The sequence below is a fragment of the Hipposideros armiger genome, unplaced genomic scaffold (assembly GCF_001890085.2).
Source record: "Hipposideros armiger isolate ML-2016 unplaced genomic scaffold, ASM189008v1 scaffold_41, whole genome shotgun sequence".
NCBI classification, from domain to species: domain Eukaryota; kingdom Metazoa; phylum Chordata; class Mammalia; order Chiroptera; family Hipposideridae; genus Hipposideros; species Hipposideros armiger.
Window position 1 is genome coordinate 683,111 of NW_017731391.1, and position 27,922 is coordinate 711,032.

At 39.5% G+C, this 27,922-nt stretch overlaps 1 protein-coding gene across 2 annotated transcripts in view; it reads right to left on the reverse strand.

The window, feature by feature from the left end:
- The window catches only part of ESR1 (estrogen receptor 1), a 245,146-nt gene that overhangs the window by 189,046 nt on the left and 28,178 nt on the right, over nt 1-27,922 (reverse strand). For both annotated transcript variants that reach the window (XM_019638905.1, XM_019638906.1), the window contains exon 2: nt 21,621-21,811. In XM_019638905.1, the coding sequence (XP_019494450.1) occupies nt 21,621-21,811 (191 nt within the window). The remainder of the gene's footprint in view (nt 1-21,620; nt 21,812-27,922) is intronic.

Below are 27,922 nucleotides of genomic sequence, written 5' to 3' on the forward strand. Positions count from 1 at the left end.
GATCCAATGGTCAGAGGCCTCCCCTAGCACATTTTAATACATGAGCTTTCAGTCTTTTTTTTTTTTTAATTTAAGTCCACTTCAAAAATGCGGGAATAAACCAACTGATAGTCTGTCAGACTCAGAATAACCACCATTCTACTTTCTCAGCTTGAATAACAAGTCAAAATCAATGAATCCTGGTTTTCATTCACTGCACTGCCAGTGAACCTTTACAGGACAGTTGTTTGATAAAACAAAACAAAACCTATGCATGAGGAGAGTTGTTTTGTATTTACGTGTACTTATTTGCACAATCAATTTAACTCAAAGTAGCATAGATAATCTCATGTGTTCTATAGTCCTCGCGGTTGGGGACAGTTTCTTTGACACATCTGCAGTAGCCTGTAGCCCGGAGAAGAGCTGTGTGACCATTAGGTCCTCAGTAAATGAAGGCGGGGAGCCAGAAGTGGCATTAAAATCCACACTGCCTGGGCACCCAGACAGCTCAAGTCTATGTGGTCAGACGGCCTCGAGGGGCATCGTCTCAGACCGACCACCTCTCTGTGCTGGGAAGGCACCTTCCCATTTCTCAAGGGTGTTCGGGTTTCTCAGTCTATGTGCTTGTCCGCATCCCATTCTAGCTGACGAGAACTAGAGAGCCTGGAAAAATCTAGAGTCTCCTTTTCCTCCCCTCTCCAGAAGCAGCCTTAGGAAAGAAAATGACCTAACTGTGTGGCCTGAGCAAGCTCTTGGATGTCTTGGCCCCAGGTCTTCATCTGTAAAGGAAAGGGAAAGATCCGCTGACGCCGAGGGCCCATTCGCATTCTCAGTTTCGATTAGTCTCTGGTCTCACTTTTCTGAGGTCTACATTTCCTTTGTCTGGCTTCTTGGGGTGCCAGGTTGGCGATTTTTTTTTACTGCTTCCAGAGCGGTTACCTCCATCTGTGGTCACTGCGCTAAGTGGAAGGAATACAGGCATATTTAGGGAATGTCACGTGCTAGGAACACTGGACTCGTGTTGGAATCCCAGGCTCCATGCGATCCTGGGTGAACCAGGAAACCACTCCGGGCCTTCTGATACCTCCCTAGTGGCTACTATGAGGCCCAGAGAGACAATATATATAAATGCTTGGTCATCCATAAAACTTTGTGCCAATAGAAGATATTACTATGGACTAATATAGAACCATTGAAAAATATGGAAAAATCTCCACTATACATTATTCAGTGAGGAAAGCTAGACAGAGAATAATACCACTTATGGTACCAAAATATACATATGTGTGTGCAAGCGTATGTGTATGTGTGTGTATATATTATATATATATATATATATATATATATATATATATATATATATATTATATATATTATATATATATATATGTATGTATGTAATTTTTGGAAGAAATCCTTAACAGGTTTATCTCTCTAGAAGTGTGGATTTTAGCATGGGACAAAAAGTCCTTAACTTTTTTCATCATGTACCATCTTGTGCTATTTGACATTTAACCATGTGTCTTCGTTGTTGCTTCTTTTTTAATAATACATTTTCAAAATTTCTAACCAATAATCTTCATTTCTTTTCTGGTTCAGCTCCAGCCAGCCCATCCAGTGGTTATTTCTCTCTACCCTGCAATCCACAGATGAGGCAATAAACTTAACCACAAGAACCTGGTTAAGCAAGAGAAAACTACCACATTTTTGACATAAAGAATAGGAAAAAGGCTACATGTGAGCTATGTTTTTCAATCTTCAGCTACTGTAGCAAAGAACAAGCAGCAGAAACCCAAACCACAGGCAGAGGCTCCAATGTGTTTCTGCTCCCATCACACTGTCGTCCTGTGCATCTGTGAATCTCCTCCCGGCCAGCCGGGCCGGGCACCCCTTGCTTTCCACTGACTCAAAACTTCATCTTTGAGGGCCCATCACTACGCTTTATCTTAGGCCTGGTAGCACATAAGGAGGCACACGGGGTGTCCAGGCTCTGCCCAAGGCATGGTAGCAGCCGCATTTCCCCTTGGCGAGCAGGACTAACTCCAGCCAGCTCTGTGTTCCTCTTTCCTTGCCCAGTGGGACAAGAAGCCAGCTATGGTCAGGCGGCAGGCCTCACGTTCACTGCCCCTTTGAGGAGCGTCCCACCCCTCGGTGAGGGCGGCACAACGCAACGGGCTTCATTGTCCGCCTGGCTGGGTTCCGTACTGGCTTTGTTCCTCACACACCTCATTTCCTCATCTGTATGAGAGTAATTATAGTGCTGAATTCCAGGATTTTGTGGAGGATTAAATGAGATAATGCATATAAAGCCTGTAACATAGAGCCTGGTAGGGCAAGGATTCATTAAATGTTAACCACCAGATACTAAACCTCCAGGTCGGCAGAGCTCAAATTTGTAAGGACAGCACCTAAATAACAATACCCTCAAACAAATCTATAAGCTATCATTTTCTTAGTAGCTAAGCAATCCTTTCCGCCCTTAAGTAATTCTCTTAAAATCATATAACTTGCTAGGCTATATTTATGCAGTCAAGTGTAAAACATCCAAAACACTTCGTCCTATCCAAAAAATTCACTCCAGTCAGCATAAGGCTAGCTGTCAGACCTGGAAACTATGTGAACACTTGAAAAAGCAAGCAAAATTGTAAGAAAAATAGCCATTTATTCAAGCCTCTTAACAAAACACATTCAAACACCTTTTTAAACAACCGAGAATTACAGCCCAACTGTCCAGGAATGTGAGAGAGTCATAACATGCTTTTATGACAAGAGCTAAACTAGACTAATAATTTACTTCTGGGCCTTAATGTGAATGTGGCTGCCTCTCCTACCCAAGAAATTAAAAGACAAATGTCATCTCTAGTCAGGAGTTAGCCCAAAGCTATTAAGCCAACCTGTCCCTGATTCCTGATTCAAGCAACCTGAATTATCTTAGCTACTTACAAATGAGAACAGGAAAGGGGGCCTATATTTTATTTAACAGAATGTATTTCAAGTGTTACATTTGGTATAATTACCTTTTGGAAATCTACTCTCTTTCCACTGATTAATAATTCCATGCCATTCCAAATTTCCATTTTGAAGTGGCAATTATAAAGGTTATTATAAAGTGGTTTTTTTGTGTATTTTTTTCTAATTTACTACAGAATGCTAGGTTAGTGTGGAAGCAAAGCCCACTCTTTGGGAATCCTCTCTTAGAAAGAGATTATATTCTTTGGTGTCATTATCAAAGACACAGCAGGATTAAAAATGAACTATTTAGACTCATCCAAACCATAAGATAAAGTCTACTCCAATAATGTATACATCCAAGTTTTAATTTAAAAAATATTTGCCTCTAACCCTAAACTATGCAAGTCAAATACTACATTTGTTCTTTTTTTAAACTGTATTTTAAGTAAGGAAAAACTATTAAAATTTTTACAAAAGGAAGTGATGTAGCAGTAAAAACAATTGAAGAAAATTCATTCATTCAAAGAATTTTGAGCCTCTGCTATATGCAAGAAGCTATATACTTGACATTTTCAGAGACCCAAAGATCCACTATCTCTGCTTTCCAAAGCTGGGCATTCTTAGCAAGGTAAAGAAGCATACATACGCCGTGAACGTCCACTTTCAGAGAAGTGGACAAAACTCTGACTCTCTTCTTTTGGTTCTGTAGCAGAAATGTTAACTAATTTCAGGGGCTGGTTATGAGGGGGGAAAAAGGAATCTATGTTTCAGAAGTAAGGAGTAAAGATTGATTTAAAAGCAAAATAGTGAAATGTTAAGGTATTTGCTCTACTTAGCTTCAGAGCAAAAAGCTATCCTAGAGGAAACTTGATAGAGCCAATTGGTGGTATTATAATTATGACAATGACTCTTTACAGAGTCCCCGCGGTAGGCTAAGGATGACCTCTAATCACAACATCCCTCTAGCAAGGTAAGAGTCACTGCACCATTTATACTTGAGGAACTGGAAGACTGGAGAAATCTGGTATAGTAGACAGCAATGGGGGTGCTTGGCTCACAATGCTGTTTTCTTCTCTGGAACAGCTCCCTACACAGGTTGAGGCCCCAGGGTCACCTTTGCAATGTGACTCTGCCTCAGGACAACAGTCAGTTGGTTCAAGGGTGTGTGCCTGACCAAAGCTGAGCCAATCAGAGTCCTTCCTTAATATTTGCTAACTGGAAGAGTGTCACAGGATGTGAGGCTTGGCAGCTATTGCCAGCCATTCTTCCCACCTTAGGGAAAATGCAGGTTTACAGAAAGCATGAAGCTGGCACACAGAGAGGAAGCGGAAAGGCTAGGATCCTGATAGGCTCTGAGTTGCTGGGCCCGTGGGCGCTGAAGTCGGCCATGTTTGTAGTTAGCCAAGACACTCAAGAGTTCTTCCACCAAAATTCATTCCCCAGCCCACTCCTCCACCCCAAAGCTAGTTCGAATTGATTGAAGTCACTCAAAACAAGAAGCCCTAACTAACACGTGAAATACTTTTTGTAAGACAACACAGTTGATAAGTATAATCATGATAACTAATATTCCTGCAGCAATGCGTAATTTGTAAAGCAACTCCTCATGCAATAATCATGTTTATTAGGTACATTTTATAAATTGTAACAAAATATGATCCAGATTAAAGACGCAAAAAATACACTGAGGGCAAAGAATAGTTGGTCTATTGTCTATATCATAAGTCATGAAAGTTGACAAAAATAGGAGAAAGAAAGGAAAAGTTAATGAACATGAATGCTGTTTTTCTGACTTCTTCTGGATCTGCTGCCATATTGGCAGATACAAAGCAGATAGTCCCATAATGTCTACTCCTGTAAAGATTTTCTTAGATGAATGCCACTGTAACCTGACTCATATGCCTTTTTATAATAGTTCATCTCACTTAATTGGTAACTAAAACAATTTTGAAGTAAGGAACAAATCTCCACTAAGCCTTGTGGAACTCAATCAAGCTGACCTGAAATTTCTTGGTAAATGATTCAGTCTTTCATTTCCAGTCCTTTCATTCCAAATATACTAGGAAGTATTTAAATGACTTCAGACCATGGACTATAAGTCATAGCAATCCCTAATCCAGTTATAGTTTTAAGCAAAAGAGTCGTCCTAAACAAGATAGCACAAGACGAGGTGTGACTGTGGCCTTGTTTCTATTTAAAATTCAAAGCAAAACTCCTTAGGGGAAAAAAATGAGGCAATTGAAAGTAATATATTAATTCACAGATAAAGTAGTAAAAACACACAGGAATGGATCAGAGGCAAGGGGCTGGGGCAGGACACATCTCAAATTCAGTCCCTAGTCCTAATGCTCAGGGGTCCAAACACATCATACAAAAAAACAAAAAAAATTCAAGCATCAACATCACTGTTTTTCTGGAAACGTCCCCTTCCTCGCCATCAAAATCCAATCTGTTGTGAATCACTGCCAGTTGGACTTCCGAATCAGCTGCTGCTGCTTCTCCTTCAGCAAAGCGGCCTTTCCGCACGGTGAGGGCACCCCACACCAGCTGCACATCCGTGACCCTTTATTGGCCCCCAGTTCCATTCCACTTTCTTCACCCCTTACCTGGTCTAGTTCAATGGTTTCTTGACTGCAACATACTTCACTACATGCATGCGAACTACACAAGAGCAAAGAAACTAGTCCAGTAGTAGTAGCAGTAATAGTAGCATTTTGAAAGAGCTCCCTTCTCAAAGAGGTGAAATAAAAGCCTTTTTATCAAGAAAACTGAATGACCTCACAAACTAAAATTAATTTGGATAAAGGAGCTCTGTCATTATCAGAGTCTAGTGAGAAAAATTTAATATCTCTGAAAAGGAAATTGCCGAAACACCCTTTTTTATGTTTCTAAGAGTAAATGCAACAAAATACCCTGTGTCTGCTCCCAGGCGGGAAGAAACAGCTCTCCCTAAGGGCACGTTACACTAAAAAATGCCCTATGCCACTGCCCTTGACCTGGGAAAGCCAGGAGCCACCAATGCAGAGCTCAGAACTCCCGGGACTTCAGACCATTTATCCCAGATGACCAGAGCATGAGCTCCTGTCCCTGGGACGTTTCCTACCCCAAGGTCTTCTTAAAGGTATAGACTTAATTTTTATAAAAACAAACAAACAAAAAGAACCCTTACAGTGATTAGTACCTTCCAGTGAAAGGTAACTCTCTGTTTTCCATTTTTCCAGTTGCTTCAAGATGGCTTTCCTACCCTTTTCATCCAACTATTTCCAGAACGGAAAAAATATGAAATTTCTATATGAAGAAGCAGGAGCAGAATGAATGGCTAGAGTTAATGTCACCCATCGCTTTTGTTGCAACTGGCAGAGGCGGTTATGGCAACGGGCAGACAATCAAGGTGAGGATCAAGTACTGTCGCAGCCTCATCAACCCATGTGTGCAGTCCATGTGCGCAACATGTTCTTGATCTGTGTGCAGCCCTCACGGCCAACAGAAGATGCAATGCATTTGGAAGCGCCGCTCCTCCATGAAAGCTTGTTGTCAGGATGTGATGTCTCAACCAGTGGACTCTGAGGACCACTACAACCATTGTCACATATTCAAATTTTATCCCCTTTCAAAGTTACCCTTATTCTTCAAAGGCCTGGGAAATGCTAGTCTAATGCATAGTCCAGTGCCTTAGCCAAAAGGCTAAGACATCGAGAGAAAACAAAACAAAACAAAACAAACAAACAATAAAAACCACATTCCAACTCAAAGTTTCAAAAATTTCCGTGGTTGTCCCGCCGTATTCAAGGCAAAGCTGGAAAACTCTTACTCATAATAGTCCTGTTGAATGACTAATGTTAAGACTTTGATTGACTGAGGACATCCTTTGGGAATAGAAGAGAGACTTTTATGTTGTGGGGCTTTCAGACATAGGAAGAGGAAGTTAGGAGTTGCTACCCGTTGACATTGGGATTGCAATCCCTCATTCAACAAGGTTCCAGGTCTATTACTGTGCAACTGCAGTCAATGACTGACAACACCCAAGTCCCTCCCACAAGGCTGCTCTTCCTTGCTGGGATGTGTGCTAAGGGAAAACAATCGCTGTTGGGCCGAACATTTCATCCTTGCTAGTCAGGCCACCTGCTCTAAAGACCTAGACTCCTAGTGGTGTCACTAACACAGCCTTTCGCTTCCTCTGCTACAGTTTCTCAGCCACTCAGAAGAAATACCACTTTCTTGGCCTTGGCTACATCATGCCCACTGGATGCAGTTTCACCTGGGCTCATGAATAAGAAAATGAAAGCTGCATCTGAGTGCAAACGTGTCCTCTTGCAAACACAGAAGAAAGACGTTTTGAAAATCATGTATGAAGATTTGCTGGACACAACAATGTTTCTCTGCTGAGCAGAGAGTACAGGAAATACAAGTGTGAAATTAGTTCATTGCAACATGGATATTAAAATAGTGTTCTTACTACACAAGTAAAAGATTTTTTTAAGATTTTATTGGGGAATTGGGGGAGGGGAACAGCGCTGGGGAAGTGGGGGAAGGGGAACGGACAAGTTGCTGTTGGTTTGTTCTTCAGTCTAGTTGTGGAGGATGTTGCTTCACCAGCCCAAGTTGGCACCATCATTGCTCTCTTCCCAGGCGAGGCAGGTCAGTCGCCGGCCTCTGGACGGCTGCTCACGCTGGCTGCTGGCTACACACAGTAGCTTATGGCAGCCCACTGAAGCAGGGGACTGCAGCCTATGCTGTTGCCAGTGACTCACGGCAGCCCAGCTCCAGGTCGAGCTGTTGTTCATCATCTTAGCTGAAGAGGGCAGTGTCACTGGCCCTCATATGTGGGATCTGAACCAGGGCCCTCTGGCATCCCAAGCCAGTTCTTAACCAACAAGCCACTCGGCCGGCCCTAAAAGATTCTTATTGTGGAAAAATTAAAAATGTAGATAGGCAAAAAAATAGAATGTAGTCATAATTCTGTCACTCAGGGATGGTCACTGTTAATATTTTACAGTGCATATTCCTAAGTTTGTACATACTTCTTTCCCTGTATCCACATATGTGTGTCAGTATGTATATTTATGTATGTATCTATGAGTGCATGTATACGTGAATACACACACACACACACAGAAATGTTTACAAGAAACCTTTGACTCAAACTCAAACTCTTTCCCCTGTCTTATATTCAGAAAAAGTGGCCACCTAAGAAGCATTTTATAAGCAGTAAATGGTACACAGGCCCCTTAACAGTACTTGTATATCTAGAAAAAATAGATCCCAAATCAGGGATTGTGGCTCTGCCATCCTTATTTGGTTCAGTAGGTGATGTGAGAATAAAAGCAGAAAAAGGGAACAGGGCACCTCAGCCCCAAAGGCGAGCTAGCACACAGCTTGTTCCTTCTGCTCCTGCCTTGCGTTTACAGTAAGTCAGCAAGGAACACAGCCAGAACAGTTGGCAGTGTGAAAGAAGCCCATTCCTGTGATCTAAATTCACATATCGCTGTTATCTCACATCAATAGTTGGTACTAGTGATGCAATTACACCAATTGCATCACTAGTACCAACTTTAAGATAAAGGTTATGCAGAGAGAATTAAGGGTAGGGGGATTGAAATCTTCCAAACACCCTGTATTGTAATTGATAAAAGCTACCCAAACCATTTTCTTCCTTCTCTGAGATAAGGTTTACTGCCACATTTTAAAAATTAAAGGATGCATTTAAGTTTATCTTCTACTAATGATTCACATTATGGGAAAGTTTATGTCAACTCTTGGAAGCATAAGTCTCTAGCCATTTTATAAAACAGCCTTTCATAAATGTCTCATAAAATTAAAACCAGGAAAAAAAATCAAGAAAATTGTAAACATAAAAATTATGACGTCTAAGCTGAGCCTACCTAGATATATCTTAGCTCGGGATCAACTAGTTTCTTCCATATGGAATATCAAATACATTTACCTCCATAATAGCTAATTACTAATATATTACTACAGAGAAAGATGCTTAGATTTTTTTTAACATCAATCCCCAACTTCAAAAATAAATTCAACTAGAATATCACTCACATCCTACAAACAAACAGAGTATTAACTTCTGGATAAATAATAGACTTACTGCTACTGATAGCGTCACAAATATACACATGAATATGTTTTTAAAAATATATCATGAGTAATAAAGAAAACCACACTCTGCTAAGATGCTAGATGATGTTCTACAGTATTGAACATACAGAAGTAAGCAGCAACTACTAAAAACAAATCACGGGATGCTTACGAAGAGGAACTCTCCGCCTGGTCCTCGGGACAGATATCAATTTAAACACCATCTCCTCCATAACGTCTTCAAGTTTACCCCTGAGCACTATACCTGTTCCCTCTTCTCAACTCATAACATTACCTTCTGAAATACCCCTTTGTCCCATTAGATGAGTTTAACTCTCCTATGGTTTTAATAGGTATTGTCGCAACCTTTCCATTGGTGTATAAGCCAAATCTTTAATTGGATTTTGGGATTTGCATTTCTGCCAGTGTTACAATAAAATGACATTCAATCAATATCTGTTGCATGAAAAAAAAACAAAAAAAAAACCTGTTTTAAGTTCCTGAGCTCAAAGAGATAGCCCTCTTTGAGAGGCTGTAGGGAACTTGTACAGGGAGATCTGTAAATGTGTACACATGTGTTAAGGACAGTGCAAACAGGAAAACAAGAATTGAGTCTGGTGAAAGAGAGGTAGATGCCTGACCACTGCACTGTACACCTCAAGCTGAAGCGGAATAATGCTGTATGTCAACTATAATTAATATATATATATATGTATATATGTATATATATAGTCATGGGATATGGAGTACAGCATAGGGAATACAGTCAATGGAATTGTAATAGATATATATGATGCAGAGGGGCAACAGATTAAGGGAGGCGGTTATCATTCTGTACGGGGTGAAATGTATAACTATTATATTGTTTTGTACCCCTGAAACTAATAGAAAGAAAGAAAGAAAGAAAGAAAGAAAGAAAGAAAGGAAGGAAGAAAGAACTTGAGATAAGTAGAGGAAAAAATAAATAGGGAAATTATTTGATGTAATGCTTCTGATTTTCTGCCCTAATAGATCAATAGTTGGGTTGTCAAAAAAAAAAAAAGACACTCCTTAGAAGTCCCGTTGGATGGTAAGATGGGGAGAGAATGGCATGAGGACAAACAAATCCATGAGGGGTTGATGAGGACATGGAGCAAATTGGCTTGAGAACAACGGAGGTCAGTGCAAGGGACCAGGTACAATGTGATAGAGAGGACGGCAAGGATGAGATTGGTCTGCAGGCAGGAAGTGGGGAACAGGAAGGTGTACTCAGGGGGATGAGCATGCTAGCAATCAGAAAAAAATAAAATAAAATACAGAGGAAAACCATCTCCACGGTGACTATACTATACCACCATGAACTGTTTAAGAGTAGTGGCAAAGGCACTTTTTTATATCTTTCAAATGAATTCCTTTATTAGTCACTCTGAAGTGTCAAAGGAGCAAAATAATTACGAAGTCTGATTATCTTAAGAACTGTAATTTATCTTCTCTGGTGTATAAGGAAAATATTATGCACATCGCTTAATGAGTTACACTCAAGTGGTACAGCCAGTCTTTTAAATCATTGTGCTTAGATTTCGATTGCAAAAAAAAAACCCTCATCATTATAAATGTAATCTAGCCACCCAGCCCCAGGTGATGATTTCAGAGTTTTTCTACTCATTCACTCCCTGCTTCCTAATCCATGATTCTGAAACTGCCAAATAAACCAGATAAAGATGATAATAATTTGGATAAAATTTAAAATTCATATATCCTTTCTCAAAGAAAATAGAGAATGGTACCTATTGCAGAGAAAAAATACAATTTAATAATTAAGATGGTTTCTTTGTTGTTCCTTTATAGTAACTGAAAAGATAAAATGTCTGTTGTTGTTTTTTAAAGATTTTATTGGGGAATTGGGGGAAGGGGAACAGACAAGTTGCTGTCGTTTTGTTCTTCAGTCTAGTTGTGGAGGACGTCGCTTCACTGGCCCACGTTGGTATTACCATTGCGCTCTTCCCGGGTGAGGCAGATCGGTGGCCGGACACAGGACGACAGGACAGCCGCTCACGACAGCTTTTGGCAGCACATGCTGGCTGCCAGCCACTCATGGTAGCTCATGGCAGCCCACTGCAGCAGGGACTGTAGCCTATGCCGTCACCGGTGACTTACAGCAGCCCAGCTCCAGGTCGAGCTGTTGTTCACCATCTTAGCTGTAGAGGGCGCAGCGTCACTGGCCCTCATGTGGGATCCGAACCAGGGCCTGCTGCTCAGAGCTGGCATCCCAAGCCAACTCTTAACTAATGCGCCACTTGGCCGCCCCTAAAATGTCTTTTTATTTCAGCTAAAGGAAGATGAAAATGAGGAGACAATAACAGAAATACTTTCTCCACAGTATTCTTTCTTTCTCAAATAATGCATCTCTTCCCTTTAAAAATATCAGATCTGCTTTATAACTCACATGTGAGTGGAGAATGAACATAGCAAAAAAAAAAACCAAGTTTTACAAAGTTGACAATAGATTTATGAAATAGATTTTCTTGCATGTTATTTTTCAGTTTTTTTCAGTTAAAAAGCTAGGCAAGCAGTCTACCATGTGGTGTAGCCTATATACATAGTGGTGAAATAGTAAAGCATCATATATAGTTCAGAAGTGAGCAGCCTACATCTCAAAGCACCCTTTTCTCTGAATGAATATCAGAGAAACAGGCCATTCTCCTTAAAGAGATGTAGCATTTTAAAGGTATTGACAGCATCTTTCTAGGGAGGAGAGAGACATTTCAGCAAGATTAGGCCATGGGCCACCATTGGCAGGTTTTGTAAAAACAGAGTCCCCACATAATTTTGAGGACTAGATGGTGCCCTTTGAAAATGTGCCCATTAAAGGCTATCTCTAATTTTTGTACGAAATTATTACCATTCATAAATGGGGCTTTCTAATGGAGTTGTTAATAAACTTAAGCTCTATATATGGGCTCAAATTCTGCCACTTTAATGGAAGTAGTCAATGACATGGCGGGGACAGTAGCACTTTGTAGGGAAATTGGAAATTTAATTTCAATCAAATGAACAAAAAATGAAGAAGAATGCTTGAAGTGGTAGCTTAAAAAAACACTAGTGATTAAAAACATTTGGAACCTTTGCTTACCCTTCAAAGGCATTTGTTGCCATGGTTTTTAAAGACCACTGAAAGCTTCAGCTGTGTCCATAAGCGCTGCCAAGAAATAAGGGTTATATACTGATTTTATTTGTTAGATGAATTTTGTCTTAATTATCTCCAAGATAAAGATTATTTGGCTAAAGGAAAAAAAAAAAAAACCATGTCATTTCACAGGTGGAAAGACTATGATTTTATTTTGCAGAGCCCTTCTTCAAATGTAAGCATGCATGTCTACACACACATCTAAGTTTAGTACTGGAGCATTAAAGAGTAATAAGCACCTAACATTGGTACTGGGGATGGCATTCTTACACAGAAGGAGGTTTTTGGGTCTTGAATTTCAAGGTGGTGCATTGTGTTTTCTTTGATGAGAACGAGGAGCCAAACATCTAGCACATTTACCAAATTTACCTTTCTTTTAAAAAGTTTCACTATAAATAGACTCAGAGATACAGTGAAAAAACTGATGGTTGCTAGATGGGAGGGGAGTTTGGGGGATGGGGGAGAAGGGGAAGGGATTGGAAAGTGCAAATTGGTAGTCACAAAATACTCACTGGGATGTGAAGTGCAGTATGGGGAATATAGTCAATAATGTTGTAAAGATCATGTAGGGTGCCAGATGGGCACTGGACTTACGGGGGGATCACTTTATAGATTGTGTGGATGCCTGACCACTGTGCTGTACATCAGAAGCTGAAGAAGAATAATATTGAATTTCGACTATAATTAAATATACGTGTGCATATATACCAGGGGTGCCACAAAAATGTACGTAAGTGGACATTTTGGTCAATGTTGCTCAATCAGTATTTCTCCGTAATCAGAAGTGTCTGGACACTGATGGATGGTAACCACTTTGAGCACCTCTTGCAATTGCAGAAAGTCAAACGTGACTTGTATTCATCTTCTGTTATTGGTATATGTTGAGTATTATAATTTTAATAGTTTTTTCCTTTCTTAAAATGTGTATACATTTTTGGCACCGTGTGTGTGTGTGTGTGTGTGTGTGTGTGTGTGTGTGTGTGTAGTCACGGGTGTAAAGTACAGCATGGGGAATATAGTCAACGGTATTGTAACAGCTACATACGATGTCAGAGGGGAGGTAGACTGGGGGGTGAGTTATCACTTTGTGAGGGGTATAAATGTCTCATCATTATGTTGTTTTGTACACCTGAAATTAATATATAACAAAAATAAATAAATAAATAAGATATTAAAAATAAATTAAAATTTTCATTGTAAATGCTTTCTTGTGAAAATTACATGGTAGATCACAGGTGTACACAGTAAAGCTTTTCTGTCTTTCGGCCTCGTCTTATTTCTGTTACACGACATGCATGTTTCCACAAGATGGAGAGTAAAAATAGAAGTAGAATAATTAGGCAAGCTCTGGGTCAGAGAAGATGTCTGTGGACTTCCGCAGTATGAATAATTTGAGGGGGAAAAAAAAAGCTTGCTTTTTTTTGAAAATCATAAAAATCCTTATATTTGCTCTTACAATTTACTATTTCTACAGTTTAATGTGTTAGTGCCAACAAGTTCTCTTTATTATTATTATTATTATTATTATTATTATTATTATTATTATTATGTTTCAGGTATACAAAACAATTCAACAGTTATCCTTTTCACCCCTCACAAAGTGACAACCCCCCTCCCCTCATGCTCTGATATCATACATATCTATTACAGTTCCATTGACTCCATTCCCACATTATACTCCACACCTCATGACTATATATGTATTAAATTATGGTTGACATATAATATTATTCAACGGCAGCTTCAGATGTACAGTGCAGTGGTCAGAATACATGTAAGTTCCAAGAGACTAGTGTTTGGCTCTGTTGGGCTAATTTGTGACTGTCCTGTTTAGAAGGATCTTAAACATACACTTTGAATAAGCAGAGCATTTCTTCTCAGGTTTTGGTAAGATCCAGGGAATTCTTATAAGTATTATCACAAGAGTCCAGGGGAAGATTTTGGAGCTACTCCTCCATTACTAATAATGGACAACCTCCAGGAAGTATTTTAAACCATTTTTTTCCACCAATTTCTTTAAAACTAATTGAGGAAATTGATTCCACACTCCCCTCCCCCAGCCGTCAGCAGAGTGCTGATTGTGTTTCTGTAGCTGCCGGATAATTTGCAGGATGATTCTACCTTGATACCCAACTGTCATCTCAAACTCAGCACATCTGGAATCGCTCTCACCCGTGCCCCCTCTCACTGGCCTTCCTCCTGATTTTTCCAGTTCAGGTGATGATAGCATCATTCTCCCTGTTTTTGAACTTCTATAAATCCTTTCTTTTCTAGATATCCTGTACTGAATCATCTTAAAACCATGTAGATTCTTTCCTCATAATATCCTTCATTTTATTCTTTTTTTTCCGCATTTCACAAATACAAAAATGTCCATATATTTCGTTTGTCTGAGATATTTAAATATCAGCCAAATTAGTCTTTATGCTTCTATTCTCCCCCTCCTTTGCTCTTTCCCATATGCCCCTGGCAGGATAGCCTTAAAGGCTGTTTTGTCCTGTCTCTCCCATGATTGAAAAAAATGTAACAGTTTTGTGTTGCCTAAAGCAAACTGATCCTACCCTGCCTTTCATCCATTTATTTACTCATTGAGTGACTCCTATAATATGAAGCCTTGATTTCGGCCTTGCCTTTGAGACGCTCACAGTCAGTTAGAGAAAGCCACAGGTATCTATCTACAAACACCTGCACTGCTAGGCCACGGGAACAAAGTGTAATAGTACAGAGGACCGCAGGAAAGATAGAACTTCCACATTAACGCCAGAGAAGGTTTGATGACAGTCACTTTTGACTAGGATCAGAAGAAATGGTACAGGGACATCGGGAAAGGAATTCCCAGCAAAGCAATGGAAGGGTTGCATTTGAGTAACAGCGAGTAGTTCAGTCTGCAGCGTCTGCTTCCAAACAAGAAACAGTGACTAAAACAACTGGAAAGACAGGCTAGAGCAAGGCTTGTCTAAGGGTTATTCCGGGGGTCAGGGAAGTCACTGAAGGGTTCTGTACCAAGTGTTGACATGATCTGTGATTTGCCTTAAGAAAGTTAATAGACTGACAGTGTGCAGAATGGTGTGGGAGAAGGAAAAACAAATGAAGCCAACGGCTTAAATGCAGGAGATGACAACAGGAAAAATTAAATTACTGAATGAATCTGGTGAAAGTGAATGGGGCTAACACTAAGCAATGGGATGAATAGGCATTTAAGAGAGAGACTCGATAGACCTGCACAATAGTTCTAATGGGAAACAGCAGGGATGCGAAGTGAGAAGAGGAAGATCGCTAACTCCAAGGTGTTTAGTGTGGATGTCTTGAGGGGATGGAGAGGGAAATGGTATAAACAGCCTTCAGGAGGAGAAGTAACTTGTGTCAGATGGAGACACACAGGAGCCACTTAGAAAAAAAAAAAGGTTGGGGCTGGAGCTAGATCTGGGAGACAATTACGCAGCTATAATACTTTAGGTCTAAAATATTGTTCCTTAGGGCTTCCCTAACAAAGAAAGTACCACAATGAGTAACTTAAGACAACATAAAGTATTGTCTCACAGTCCTGGAGGCTAAAAGTCTGCAGTCGAGGTGTCAATGGGCCGCGATCCCTCTATAGTCTGTACTCTCTTCCTTGCCTCCGTCTAGCCTCTGACATTTGCCAGCAATGTTGGTGATCCTTGACTTGTGGATGCATCACTCCAGTTTCTCCATCATCACGGCATTCTCCTCCCTGTCTGTGTCCTCTTCTCATAAGGACACCAGTCATATTGGATTAAGAGCCCACCCTACTCCAGTGTGACCGCCGCTTCACTAATCACATCTGCAATGACCCTATTTCCAAATAGGTCACATTCTGAGGTGCTGGGGGTTAGGACTTCAACATATTTTTGGGGAGGACACAATTGAACCCATAGACAGATATGTATGAGATTATTTAGGAAACTGGGAAGAGAAAGAAATGAGAAAATGAAAGGATCAGAGATTGCAGACACTGGGGAATGCCCACTTTTAAAAGCTGAAGAGGGGAAATAAAGAAGCAGACAGAGCAAAATCAGCTATCTGTTCTTTCATGACTGATTTACTCAATTTCCACTGAGCATATTGTGGTTTACACTCTCTCACATTTCTAGAATTCTTTTCCAAACTTCTTATTGCCTATGAAAATCCTCCATTTCTTTCCAGGCCTATAGCAAGTGTACCACTTGCATTAACACTTCTCATGCTAGCCTTGCCCAGTGAAATTCCTCCCTTCTCTGAGGTCCTTGAGCAGGTTTTCTATTCTTTGGACCTCTCGCCATATTCTAATTAACAGAGATGTGCCCCACATGACTAGAGGCACTGGAGCTATTACAACCAACAAAGCAGACCCAGACCTTAACTCAGCTCTCACTCCGCTTACATCCAAGGTTGGGCAGGAATATGAAGAGGTGGTCAGGGTGATACAATATAGAGAACGTAGGGGCAAAGGTTTATAGGGTTACTTTTGGTAGAGTGATTAGGGAAGACGTCTCTGAGAAAGTGACCTTGGGCAGAGATCTGAATGACAAGAAGCCAGCAAAGTAAAGATCTGGGTGTTTCAAGCAAAGGGAAAGGAGAAACCACATGTGCTAAGGTCCTGAGGAAGGCTCTTATGTTGGGGGAAGAGAAAGAAGGCTGCTGCAGTCGGATTCGTGACTGGTGGAAGAAGTAAGCAGACTGAGAACATGGAGAGTGTCTTAAGCCATAGGAAGGAATCTGGACTTTCAGTGCAGTGAGAGTTTTAAGTGCAAGACTATATGACCTGATGAATACAGCCAAAAGATCTCTCCTGCCACTGCATGGAGACTGGGCTGTAGAGGGGAAAGCGTGGAATATGGAAACCAAAGATTTAGTATTTTTGTGTGTTTATATTGCCAGGAGCTCAACTTTGAGCCATATCTCTGAAAGGACTCCGGAGATAAAATAGTTACATAACAAGAGTGCAACCTCCGTTCCTCCCCATCCTCTTGCCTTTTCCTCGCATGGGTGAACCTATCAAGCCAGAAAGGCGGCTAAAAACAGGAAAGTAAACGTAAAAACTAATTATTTGGGGGTGATCAAGGATGAGTCCCTCAGCACAAAAGAGCTAAATTCTCTGTTAATAGAGCTCTACAAAGCGGATGGTGCCAGCTAAAGAAGCCTAAGGTTCTTCAGAAAATAAGTCTCTGCTTACCCTCTGCAGCTGTTGAAGGAGCTATCCAGGGTGCTGGACTGCCTCACCCTGATGCTTTCTAAGGGCTGGTTGATCAGGCTGTCAGTTATCCTTGTTGGACTTACGGTCCCCACTATGTTAAACTGTAACCAGACCCTACCCTGAAACATGTCTTCTACATACATGGCCTTAGAGAGAGAATGTGAAGTGGCAGCATAGCTAGGGGTATATGGATAATGTCTGAGCCTCCACTGTGCCTCATGACCATTTGAAATAATATGTAAGAGAAGCAGTGAGCTCAATGGAATCCTTTTTTCTTGGAATAATACTCAAAGGTAGTACCTGGCTGCTGAACCTATAACCAAATCTGCTTATATAACTCATCCAAGAGTCTCTGCCCACAGCACATCTTAAGAAACACGGCTACTCCAACTGCAATGATTAATAAATTCACAGAATATCCAATTTCACCCCCTGCCTTAAGTAGCATCCTTGACATTGCTTTAAAAGAAAATAAGGTGTGTTCGACTGGAGGCCATTACTCAATTTCTTGAGCAATCAAGTTTGTATACCAAGTAGTGGATGAAAATTTGTATGCTTTCAAGTCAAACACTTTACCTCTTCAACTAAACCACTTAGAGCACTAGAGTAATCTGATGGATACTCATTTCTAGCTCTTTTCTTAAGTAACAAGAAAAACAGGGAGAGTTACAGCATCTTCAGATCTTTCTACCTGCATGTCAGACCCTTCACTGTCCTTAAATAGGCTTGAAAGGCAGTGTGATTTATAAGGAGCCAAAGAAGTTCAGTAAAACTTTTTAGATGCAAGTTATCAAGGCTGTGATGGGAAAATGGGACTGGAAACCATTAAACTTGCTCTGGTATTTCCCTTTTATATACACAAGTAAATCAAATACATGGAAACACCATTAAAGTAGAAAGGAAATAAATTACTTTGTTTCATATATAGTCTGAGAATAAACACAGCCTAGGAATATCTTTTATTTTTAATCTAATGGCAAATGATTTTTTGTTAATTTTTATTCGCATAGTGCCCCAAACTGGACTTGGCTCGTGGGCTCATTCTTACGACTGAATGCACGTTCCCTCTGCCTTTGTTTTTCTCACGTGGCTCACCTTCCCAACCTAATTTTAAATCAAGAAAACTTCTCAGGCCCTGACTCCACGCCACCGTGACTGAGTGAAGTTTGGGCTCCTATAAGACCCTGCACTCACCCTCATCTTGGCACTTGTCACACTTAATTGACAGTTTATTTGTCCATCTTTCTTCACTACTGTATAAGCTCTATGAGGGTAAGGACCATGTCTTTCCTATAATTGTATCTCTAAGGGCTTGCATAGTGCTTTGCCTAGTAGAGGCAATCAATGAACAAATAATTGAATTAGTGAATATAATCATGTGACGGTCCCTCCCTATCTCTTAAAATTAATAGCTCTGCTTTGTTTCTAGGCTTCTTCTAGAATTTTGGACTTAATAGTCATCTCATTTAAGTGACTTCATACCATGATAAATAAAAAGTTTCTGAAGCCAGGTAGAAATTCATTTCTATGCAATTTATATAGTGCAATTTTATATAGTACAATTTATAGTACAGTGAAATCCTACTGTTTGCTCTGTATATACAAGATGGAGATCATATATATATATATATATATATATATATATATATATATATATATATATATTTTTTTTTACCTATGAAAGAGTAAGCAGAAATTTTTTTAAATATTTGAAATTGAGTTAATGTCATACCAAGAACATATTTATTTTTACAAATTCACATTTCCTTCATTAATTTTTTATAAATTTTTTTCTGTGCTTTCTGTTCTGATGCCTTAATTCTTAGAGAAAATACTAAGTTTGATGTGAAGTTATATAGTACCCTCCTAAATGATGCATAAATATGATGAAAATAATTTAATATTATTTTCATATGCTATTATTACTAGGAGGAGGGTTATTTCTACCTTTACTCTCAGTAATTTTCCATATATAACTGACAATATTTTCTTTTCTTATAGTCACCTATTCTTTTCCTTATCTTTATCTTACAGTAGCACTTTATACTGAATTACTCTCTAAGTATATCATAAGAACAAGTACCTTTGCCACCTCCTGTAAATTTCCAGAATAAATTCTAAATTTTGTGGGATTATAGATTGTATCTTACACATATTTTGACTTCACTCAGAACATCTAGCACAGATCCAGAGTAAGTTCTCAATAAACATGAATAATCAAATAATCAAAACATTAGATTTTGAAACCATGTATTCCCTTTCCATACACTAAATCAAGGGTGAGCATATTATGGCCCACTGGCCAGTTCTGGTCAGTTGCCTGTTTTTGTATATAAAGTTTTATTGTCACACACCACTTATTCACATATTGCTGATGACTTTTTGCAGCCCACATTGCTCGAGTTGAGTACCTACCAACAAAGACTTGCGAAGACTAAAACACTTACTATCAGGTCCTTGGCAGGTAAACCTTGCTGACTGCTGCACTTCAGGGTCATTTATCCTGAAGTGGGAACTCAGTGTCAGATAAATGACTTGCCCAAGTTTTTAGGTGAACCTATCTACTAACTCTACCTCTGTCAAATGATTTCTCACTACCAGATTAAATGCTTAGAGAAAACAATGGTATTTTAGATTATATAAAATCAAATAAATAGTTAAACTACAAATAAACATGACCATCAAAAGACCTTTAAGGGCTTATACTAACCTAAACCAAAATATAAATATCATTTTCCTAAATTAAGATAGTATCAGCTAGTAAAATTAAATAATGTATGTTGCTATACACACATGTGTATTTTATATACATGTGTATTTATATATATATAAATATAAATAAGTATATGTATATACATTTACATATATTTGTTTATATATAAACAAACTTTTGTTTATATATAAACAAAACAAATTTTTGTTTATATATAAACAAAAATTTACTTTCAGATCAGAGAACATCATTTTTATTAAAATCCAACAAAAATGTCCAAGTCTTACAATAGATTTCTAAAAGATGTTAAAAATAATAATTGTCCAAAAAAATGCTTTCAAAATGGACCAGGTTGACCTCAAGTTATCTAATATTTAATATTACTCTATTAGATAAAAACAACCTTTTAAAACATCCATCTCACTGGCAATGGAAGGAAAAATAAATAGCGTGTGTCATCCCCCAACTTTCATTCCATATCAGGGCAGCAGAAAGTCCATGAGAATCACTTCTTCAGTCAGTATCTATTAATTTAGTAGATTCTGGTTACAAGTTACTTAAGCCTGTATTTCTACAAAAACTCCATCAGAAATATTTGTAATACTTATATACTAAACTTTGCTTAAGCTGAAAAGATCAAGGAAGAACAGTAAGAAATGCTCCACTATGAAGACAAAAAGTGATTCAATTAGCCTAAACTGCTCAGACCTGTCTCAGTTCCTGCTAAACAAAGGATCCTTAGCAAAGATATTTTAGGTGGTAAAAGTGATTGATGTTTCCCCCAAGGCATCTTCTATAATGCAACAATGTAAGCACTCCTGGAACAGAAATAAAATGCAGCTGGCAACATATCAAAGAAGCTATACTTGGAAAACTATACACAAGAAAAGGATCAAGGCAGATGGGGCAGATGAAATGTTAAGGTGGATACTTAATAACTGTTTGGTACAGTACAAATAGGTACTTGACCCTATTACAAGTTGCCAGTTACTGGGTCTTCTCATTTTAGCAAAAGGTCATGTCATCCATCGAGACAACATGATGCAAAGAAGAGCAAGAGAAGAACAAGTTCAAGTAGAATTGGTCTGGAGGAAAGATCAGGACAGAATACTCATCTGGAAAAGCTAAGGTGGAGAGGCAATTATGTATAGACAATTATTATCGCACTGTATCATGTAAGCTTCATTGCCAGCAACACATAAATATCCACTTGCTATCTCTCAGTCGGGGCACAGACAACATCTCTGAGACCCAGTTGTTAAAACCCTCTTCCTGTCAAGGTGCTCAAGATGGTTTGGATCTTGCCAAATGGAGGAAGTGTAATTCCCCAGCCACAACTGCCCTGGCATCTGCCAACTCCTTCTCCTGAGTTCCTATCTCTTCTCCATGTTTCTACCGACGATACTAGTGGACCTACTGGGGTTCGGTGTTTTATACAAGTAGCTTGATCATATGTGCCTTCCTTCCTCTGTCGCTTCCCCTCTCAGGATCAAAAATAGAATCTGTCATTTTCAACACACTATTACCTTGAATACTTCTCTTGAAGAAGGCCTTACAGCCCTCACAGGACCAGACGCCATAATGGTAGCCTGAGGCATAGTCATTGCACACTGCGCAGTAGCGAGTCTCCTTGGCAGAGTCCACGGCCATGTTCCCCTTTTCACTGGCACTGGACAATCTCTCTCTGCCACCCTGGCGTCGATTATCTGCATTTGGCCTGGGGAGAGAGAGAGAGAGAGANGAGAGAGAGAGAGAGAGAGAGAGAGAGAGAGAGAGAGAGAGAGAGAGAGGGAGGGAGGGAGAGAAACACAAAACAGTGAATCCATTGACATTAGAAAAGCAAAACATGCACTCTCCTCTAAAGAACAAGAGGCTTGGAAGATGCATCAGATCCACTCTATTCTGACATTTTGAAATAATGAATCATAATGTAAGCTAATCTTTCATTACCTTTTACCGTCTGTCACAGCAAAAGGTGTTTGCCTATTATATTAACCTTGAGGGGAAATTGTTTATTGCAAACTTGCTCAGAAAATGGACTGGCGACGCCAGAATATATTATCTAGACAATGACAAAATGAAATTAGCTGGTTTATAACAGACGTATTCATTTCTTTCAGGAATTCCCAATTAACTCAGAATCATTAGAAACCAAAGTTCACTCCAAGTCTGGACCACACTAAGGGTCTTCAGGAAATAGAGACAAAGCACAAAACAGCTGGGGCATTTGAAACTCAGATGAACTAAAGAACAACATAGAACACATAGAGAGATAACTCAGTTTTGTATATCATTGTTACCAGGAAACCCTGGATATCAGTTTTTATAACTCAACTATAATTGAGGATACTATTCAATTCTAAATACCCCTCTGTAAGGACATGTAGAGTGAAAGGGCAGGAGAACACAGATGATTACGCCAGTCTTCAAAGATTTCACGAAGGAAGCACATCCCAGAAAGAAAATTGAGAATTAATAGCCAGAAAGTTCTGAGATAGCCAAGGAAATAGGGAAGTAAAAAGTTTTAAGGAAGTAGAAAGCTTAAGATGGAGAAAATGACTAACAGTGCCAAACGGGGCACAGAAGTCCAATAAAGCAAGGACTGATTAAAGAAAGTTGGTTTTGACAAAAAGGACACTTAGCAAGGCGTTTCAGTAGAGAGTGTGGGTATGAGCCAAAAACCCAGCTGGTGGGAAAGTGCATGGAATGTGAGAAAATGAAAATGAGTGGAGGCCATTCCTTTGAAAGCTTGGGTGAGAATTGGAAGAGAAAGGGTTAAGGTGGTCACTGAAGAATATAAAGACCAATAAGGATTTTTAGGACTCAAGAGACTTAAGGAGGTCTCATTAGACTGAAGGGAATGGGCCAGTAGAGAGGGAATGGCTGAGGGTACCCAGAAGGGAATGTAGAGCAGTCGGGATTAAAAACATCGGAAGAAGGAACAACCTCAACAAATACACCTCGAAGAACGGGAGAAAAAGGTAAAGAAAGTAGTAGATGAAACTAAGTTTGCCTCTCTCATCTAACCAGGTACAAGAACAGCAAGTATATCAATCCAGGATTTGCAATGCACCACTGAGTAAAGATGCGGTAAGAGGACCGGAGGTACATGACCAGAGCCCAGCACAGTGCCTGGGATATAGCTGGCACTCACTATATATTTAAATAAACAGAGTGTTCCAGGGTGTATAGGGAGGAAAAAAAAAGAGAGAGGGAGCAAGAGAAGTAGAAAGATGTTGGAAGGATAGATGGCATGACGGTTCTTATGAGATTAAAAAAAGAAAACCTAGGAAGAAATAGTGAATTCCAGGGTCTCTTGGTTAGGGAAAGTCATGCTTCCTGCTTCCAGTCCCCACCCTAGGAACCAGGCCTCACTGACTTCACCTCGTAAGCCCTGTCTTTCTTTCTAGCTCACGTTTTATAACCCTTCTCTGCCTTTCTCACTCATTAATATTGTCCACATTTTTGTGGCAGTGGCACTCAAGCTACACGGGCCATAATACTCACAAAATACTGGCTCCTTGGGGTGAGTGCATCTGACTTTGCCATTTGCTTCCATTCCAAATTACTTAGCTCTTAGGTTGGCAGCCTCGAATAGAAATTCTTTATTTTTTAATATCCTTAGAGAGCGCTGGCTCGCCTTTTCCACATCTAGCTCATATTCTGTTTCCCATGCCTTTCCATTTCCTCACTACACTGTGATGAAACTCCCCACCCCTCACCCCAATCCACCTCATATCTTTTTACTGTTTGTTTACTAATACCTTATGCACGATTCAAGTCAGTAGGAAGCAGCTGTGAATACTTAACTATAAAAGCTTAGTGCCTTTGGGGATGGGGGTGGGGTGATTAGCAAGCATGTAACCAGCTCAGTGCCCAGAACATAGTAGGTATTCAGGACATGGTTGTTGAATGAATGAATGAATGAATGAATGAATGAATGAATAGTATATGCATTGGCAAAAGTTTCAAGGTATCGGGTATCCTCCACTCATCCCTATACAATAAAATACTACATTTTTTAAAATTATGGTTAAGATAAACATAACAAAACTTATCATCGTAACCACTTTTCAGTGTACAGTTCAGTAACATTAAGAATATTCACATTGGTGTGCAACCAATCTCTAGTGCTTTTCCATCTCACAAAACTGAGTCTCTATACCCATTAAAAACCAACTCCTCTTTTTCCTCATCTCTTCCTGCCCAAAGTCCCTGGCAACCACCATTGTACTTTCTATTTCTATGTATTTCACTATTCTAGGTCCCTCATGTAAGTGGAATTATACAGTGTTTGTCTTCTTGTGATTTATTTCACTTTGCATAATGTCTTCAGAGTTCATCCATGTTGTATATGTCAGAATTCCCTTTCATTTTAAGGCTGAATGATACTCCATTGTATGTACAGACCACATTTTGTTTATTCGTTTATCTATCAATGGACTTAGGTTGCTTACATCTTTGGCTATTGTGAATAATACTACTATGAACATGGATGTTCGAATATGTCTGTGAGACCCAGCTTTCAATTCTTTTGAAAATGGCTTGAAGTAAAATGACTGTACCATAAGGGCAATTATATTTTTAATTTTTGGAGGAACTGCCATATTGTTTTCCATAGTGGCTACACCATTTTACTTCCCCATTTGCAAGGGCTCTGGTTTCTCTGCATCCTTCCCAACATGTATTACCTGTTTTTTTGTTTGTTTGTTTGTTTTTTAAACAGTAGCCACCTTAATGGCTTTGTGAGGCGATTACTGAAATTTAAGGTCTCCTTTTGCATGAAATCCTTTCTCACCAGCCACTCATAATCCCCACACACTTTAAACAATTTATCCCTATTTTGAAGTGAATGGCAGGCTTTTCTTCTCTCCTGCAACTTACTACCTTATGCCTTCAATTGTACATTCCTGTCTTGGTTGCTGTCTGCTAAATTCCTTGTGCGTTATTCATCTATGGAACCCCAAGTGTTTAGAGCAAAGTAGCACAGTACCACATCCAGGATACGGTCTCTCTTTTTTTTTAGAATAGGGTCTCAATAAATACTGATATCAAATTAATTAATTAACGACTACACCAATACAAAATAGAATATGGGAATTTTTTTTAAGTATTGGTAAAAGATGTAATAGAAGAGCCTTTTTTCCCCAGATCTAATAGAGATGTGTGCTGTCAGCAAAATAACTTTCATCTTCGTTTTATCTTTGAAATGGCCCTAGAATACTAAAATTGCACTGTAGACAGAGAGTACAAAACCAGAAGGTATCCAAAAACAGGAGGGAGAAAGTACACAGGCCATATTTCCTCTCCAGAAAGCAACTTTTTTATCCAACTTGGGAATTCATATATGTGGCATCGTCAGTTATCACTCTGGCCCAGACCTGCTCTGTGAAGACTCCCAAAGTGGGATGTCATGAAGAACATCATCCAGATCAAGCTAAAAGGCAGATGAGATCTTCTCACAGGCTGCAAAGCCATGGAGTACCTTGAGATGTGCTCGTGTTGTCTTACGTACCTCCTAGGCCAAGCTAATTTGGTACAACTGCCTCCAGACAGGTAACTGTGTCCTCAGAATGCAGACTAATTTGGCCTCATAATCTGCAGTGGAAAGGAACAGAGTGGGAGGTGTCCATGTCTGGACTCAGACCAAGTCACAAGGGTGGGTCAGGACCCAATCTGTGATCAGTTCCCGTGGATGAGCCTTTGGGGATCTCAGGTTCATCTCTTCCTCTACCGGGCCTTACCTGACTGCACCTGTCACATACCTGGCTCCTTTTGCTTCACATTTCTTTGGTAGAAAGTACTTATGTCATGTGTAGGGTAATCTTTTCTTTCTGTCACCCAGCCTCAGAGGCCCTTTGGTTTCTCCTTATTTTTATGGGGCCATATTAACTACTGTCATTTTCATGTTCTAAATGTCTTCAGATCCTGCCTTCCTAATAAGAGGCTTCAGAAACCCAAGCCACACCCTTATCCCTTTATTCTAAGTGAAGATCTAACTAATTCTTCAGCCATATTTCAATAACATTTCCCTCTTTGCAAAATCCTTATCCCTTTCTCACTGAATTGTCACCAAACCTTTATAGCTTTTCATCCAGGGCACTTTCTCATAAGACTCAGGTAAGAAGTTCACTAGTTTACCAAGCTATGTATTAAGAGAATAGATGTTTTTCAGCCTTACAGATACCTTTACAGATCCTCTAAAAAGAACTAAGGGCAGAAGCTTAAGCGAGAAATGGAGAGATATTTGTATCAGTGACTTAACACATTGCAACTTTGAGGCACACAAGTGGCTAAGAAACAAGTCATGTCAGGGATAATGATGACAGAGTTTGAGAGATCAGATAACAAACACAACACCACTGCACCTATGGAAACTGGAAACGCAACTGACTAGATTAAGTTCCATTTTCATTACATCAGTTGACGACTAAATATTTCCAAATGGATGTCCCGCTGATATTACATTTTCAGTATAACTAACAGAGATGTCTGAAGGCATTCATATTGGGTCCAGACAGTGAGCTCTCTTGGACCAAGTAAAAACAGAGCACAATAAAAATGTATTTGCCAAGGTTTTCATTTAATCAAAGGACAAGTTTCAAGCTCAACATAATCGAATACATTTGTTTTTCTAATCATAAATCTTGGTACCAGCCATCCAAAAGCATATTCCCTTGATTAGCCAAGCATTTTTTTTTTCATTTTGAAAGCCTTGGTCTCTAGAGGAAATTATTTTTTGCACAGCCAAATCGAAAGAACCAACAGATGTCCACTCCCTAGAAATGTGGTGTAATTAACAGCTAGTGGTATAACTTTATGAGGCTCGCTCACCAAATCCAAAGTTATGTACACTCCAAGTTCCCTACGCCGTCTTTTCGTGGCACTTGCCAAAATCTCCAGTGCTAGGCTTGAGTAATTATTGACAAATATATGTTTCCCCTGGTAAATAGGAAATTCCATGAAGACAGGGACCATGTCTCATTTGCTCTCAATTTTAACGGACACACCGTGGGTCCTTCATAAATATTTGCTAAATGTTACCTCCTACATCTAATCCACCATGAAATTCCATCAATTTTTTCTTCAAAACATTATGGCTATCCTTCTTTGCATTCTTTGTTTTCATCATTCTTGCCTGAGAGATCAATACTCCATTTCTGAATTACTCCTGTCTCCCATCATTCCTCAAACTCATCCTGCCAGCCGTGCCAAAAGAATCATTATGAAATATTGTACAACTTTGGTCTTTCAATAACTGCTCATTGCCCATCTCTGTGGATCATTACCTTTTCAGGGTTAGCGGGGAGAGTCCTGGACCTGTTTTAGAATACAGTGAAAACTCTGAAACTAACATTTCTAGGAAACATAAATACACTCTCAAATTTCTGCCTACACTTTTAGTGGAGTTACAAACCAGGAGATCTCAAGTTTAAAAAAATCATCAACATAGATGGCCATAAGGCATCCAGCTGGGGTTAGCTTACCCTTAGTAGCAGCCTAAAGGAAGGACTTGGGGAGGAAGACTGGAGGTGACAGACTTATTGATACACTACTATAGCAGTCTAACAGGAAAACCTGAATTTGGGCAGTGTCGCTGGTAAAGATGGCTTCCACAAACAGAGATCTGTCTATACTATGCAGTGATAGTAAGTCTGTTTGCTTTCTGAATAATCACTGCAAGGTGGAAAATATGCCTGTCTGAAGTTGTCTGCAGTGCTAAAACTTTAATAGATTTGGAACTAAAGGACAAGTAAATATATGTATGTATATATGGAGAGAGAGAGAGAGAGAGAGAGAGAGAGAGAGAGAGAGAGAGAGAGAGAGA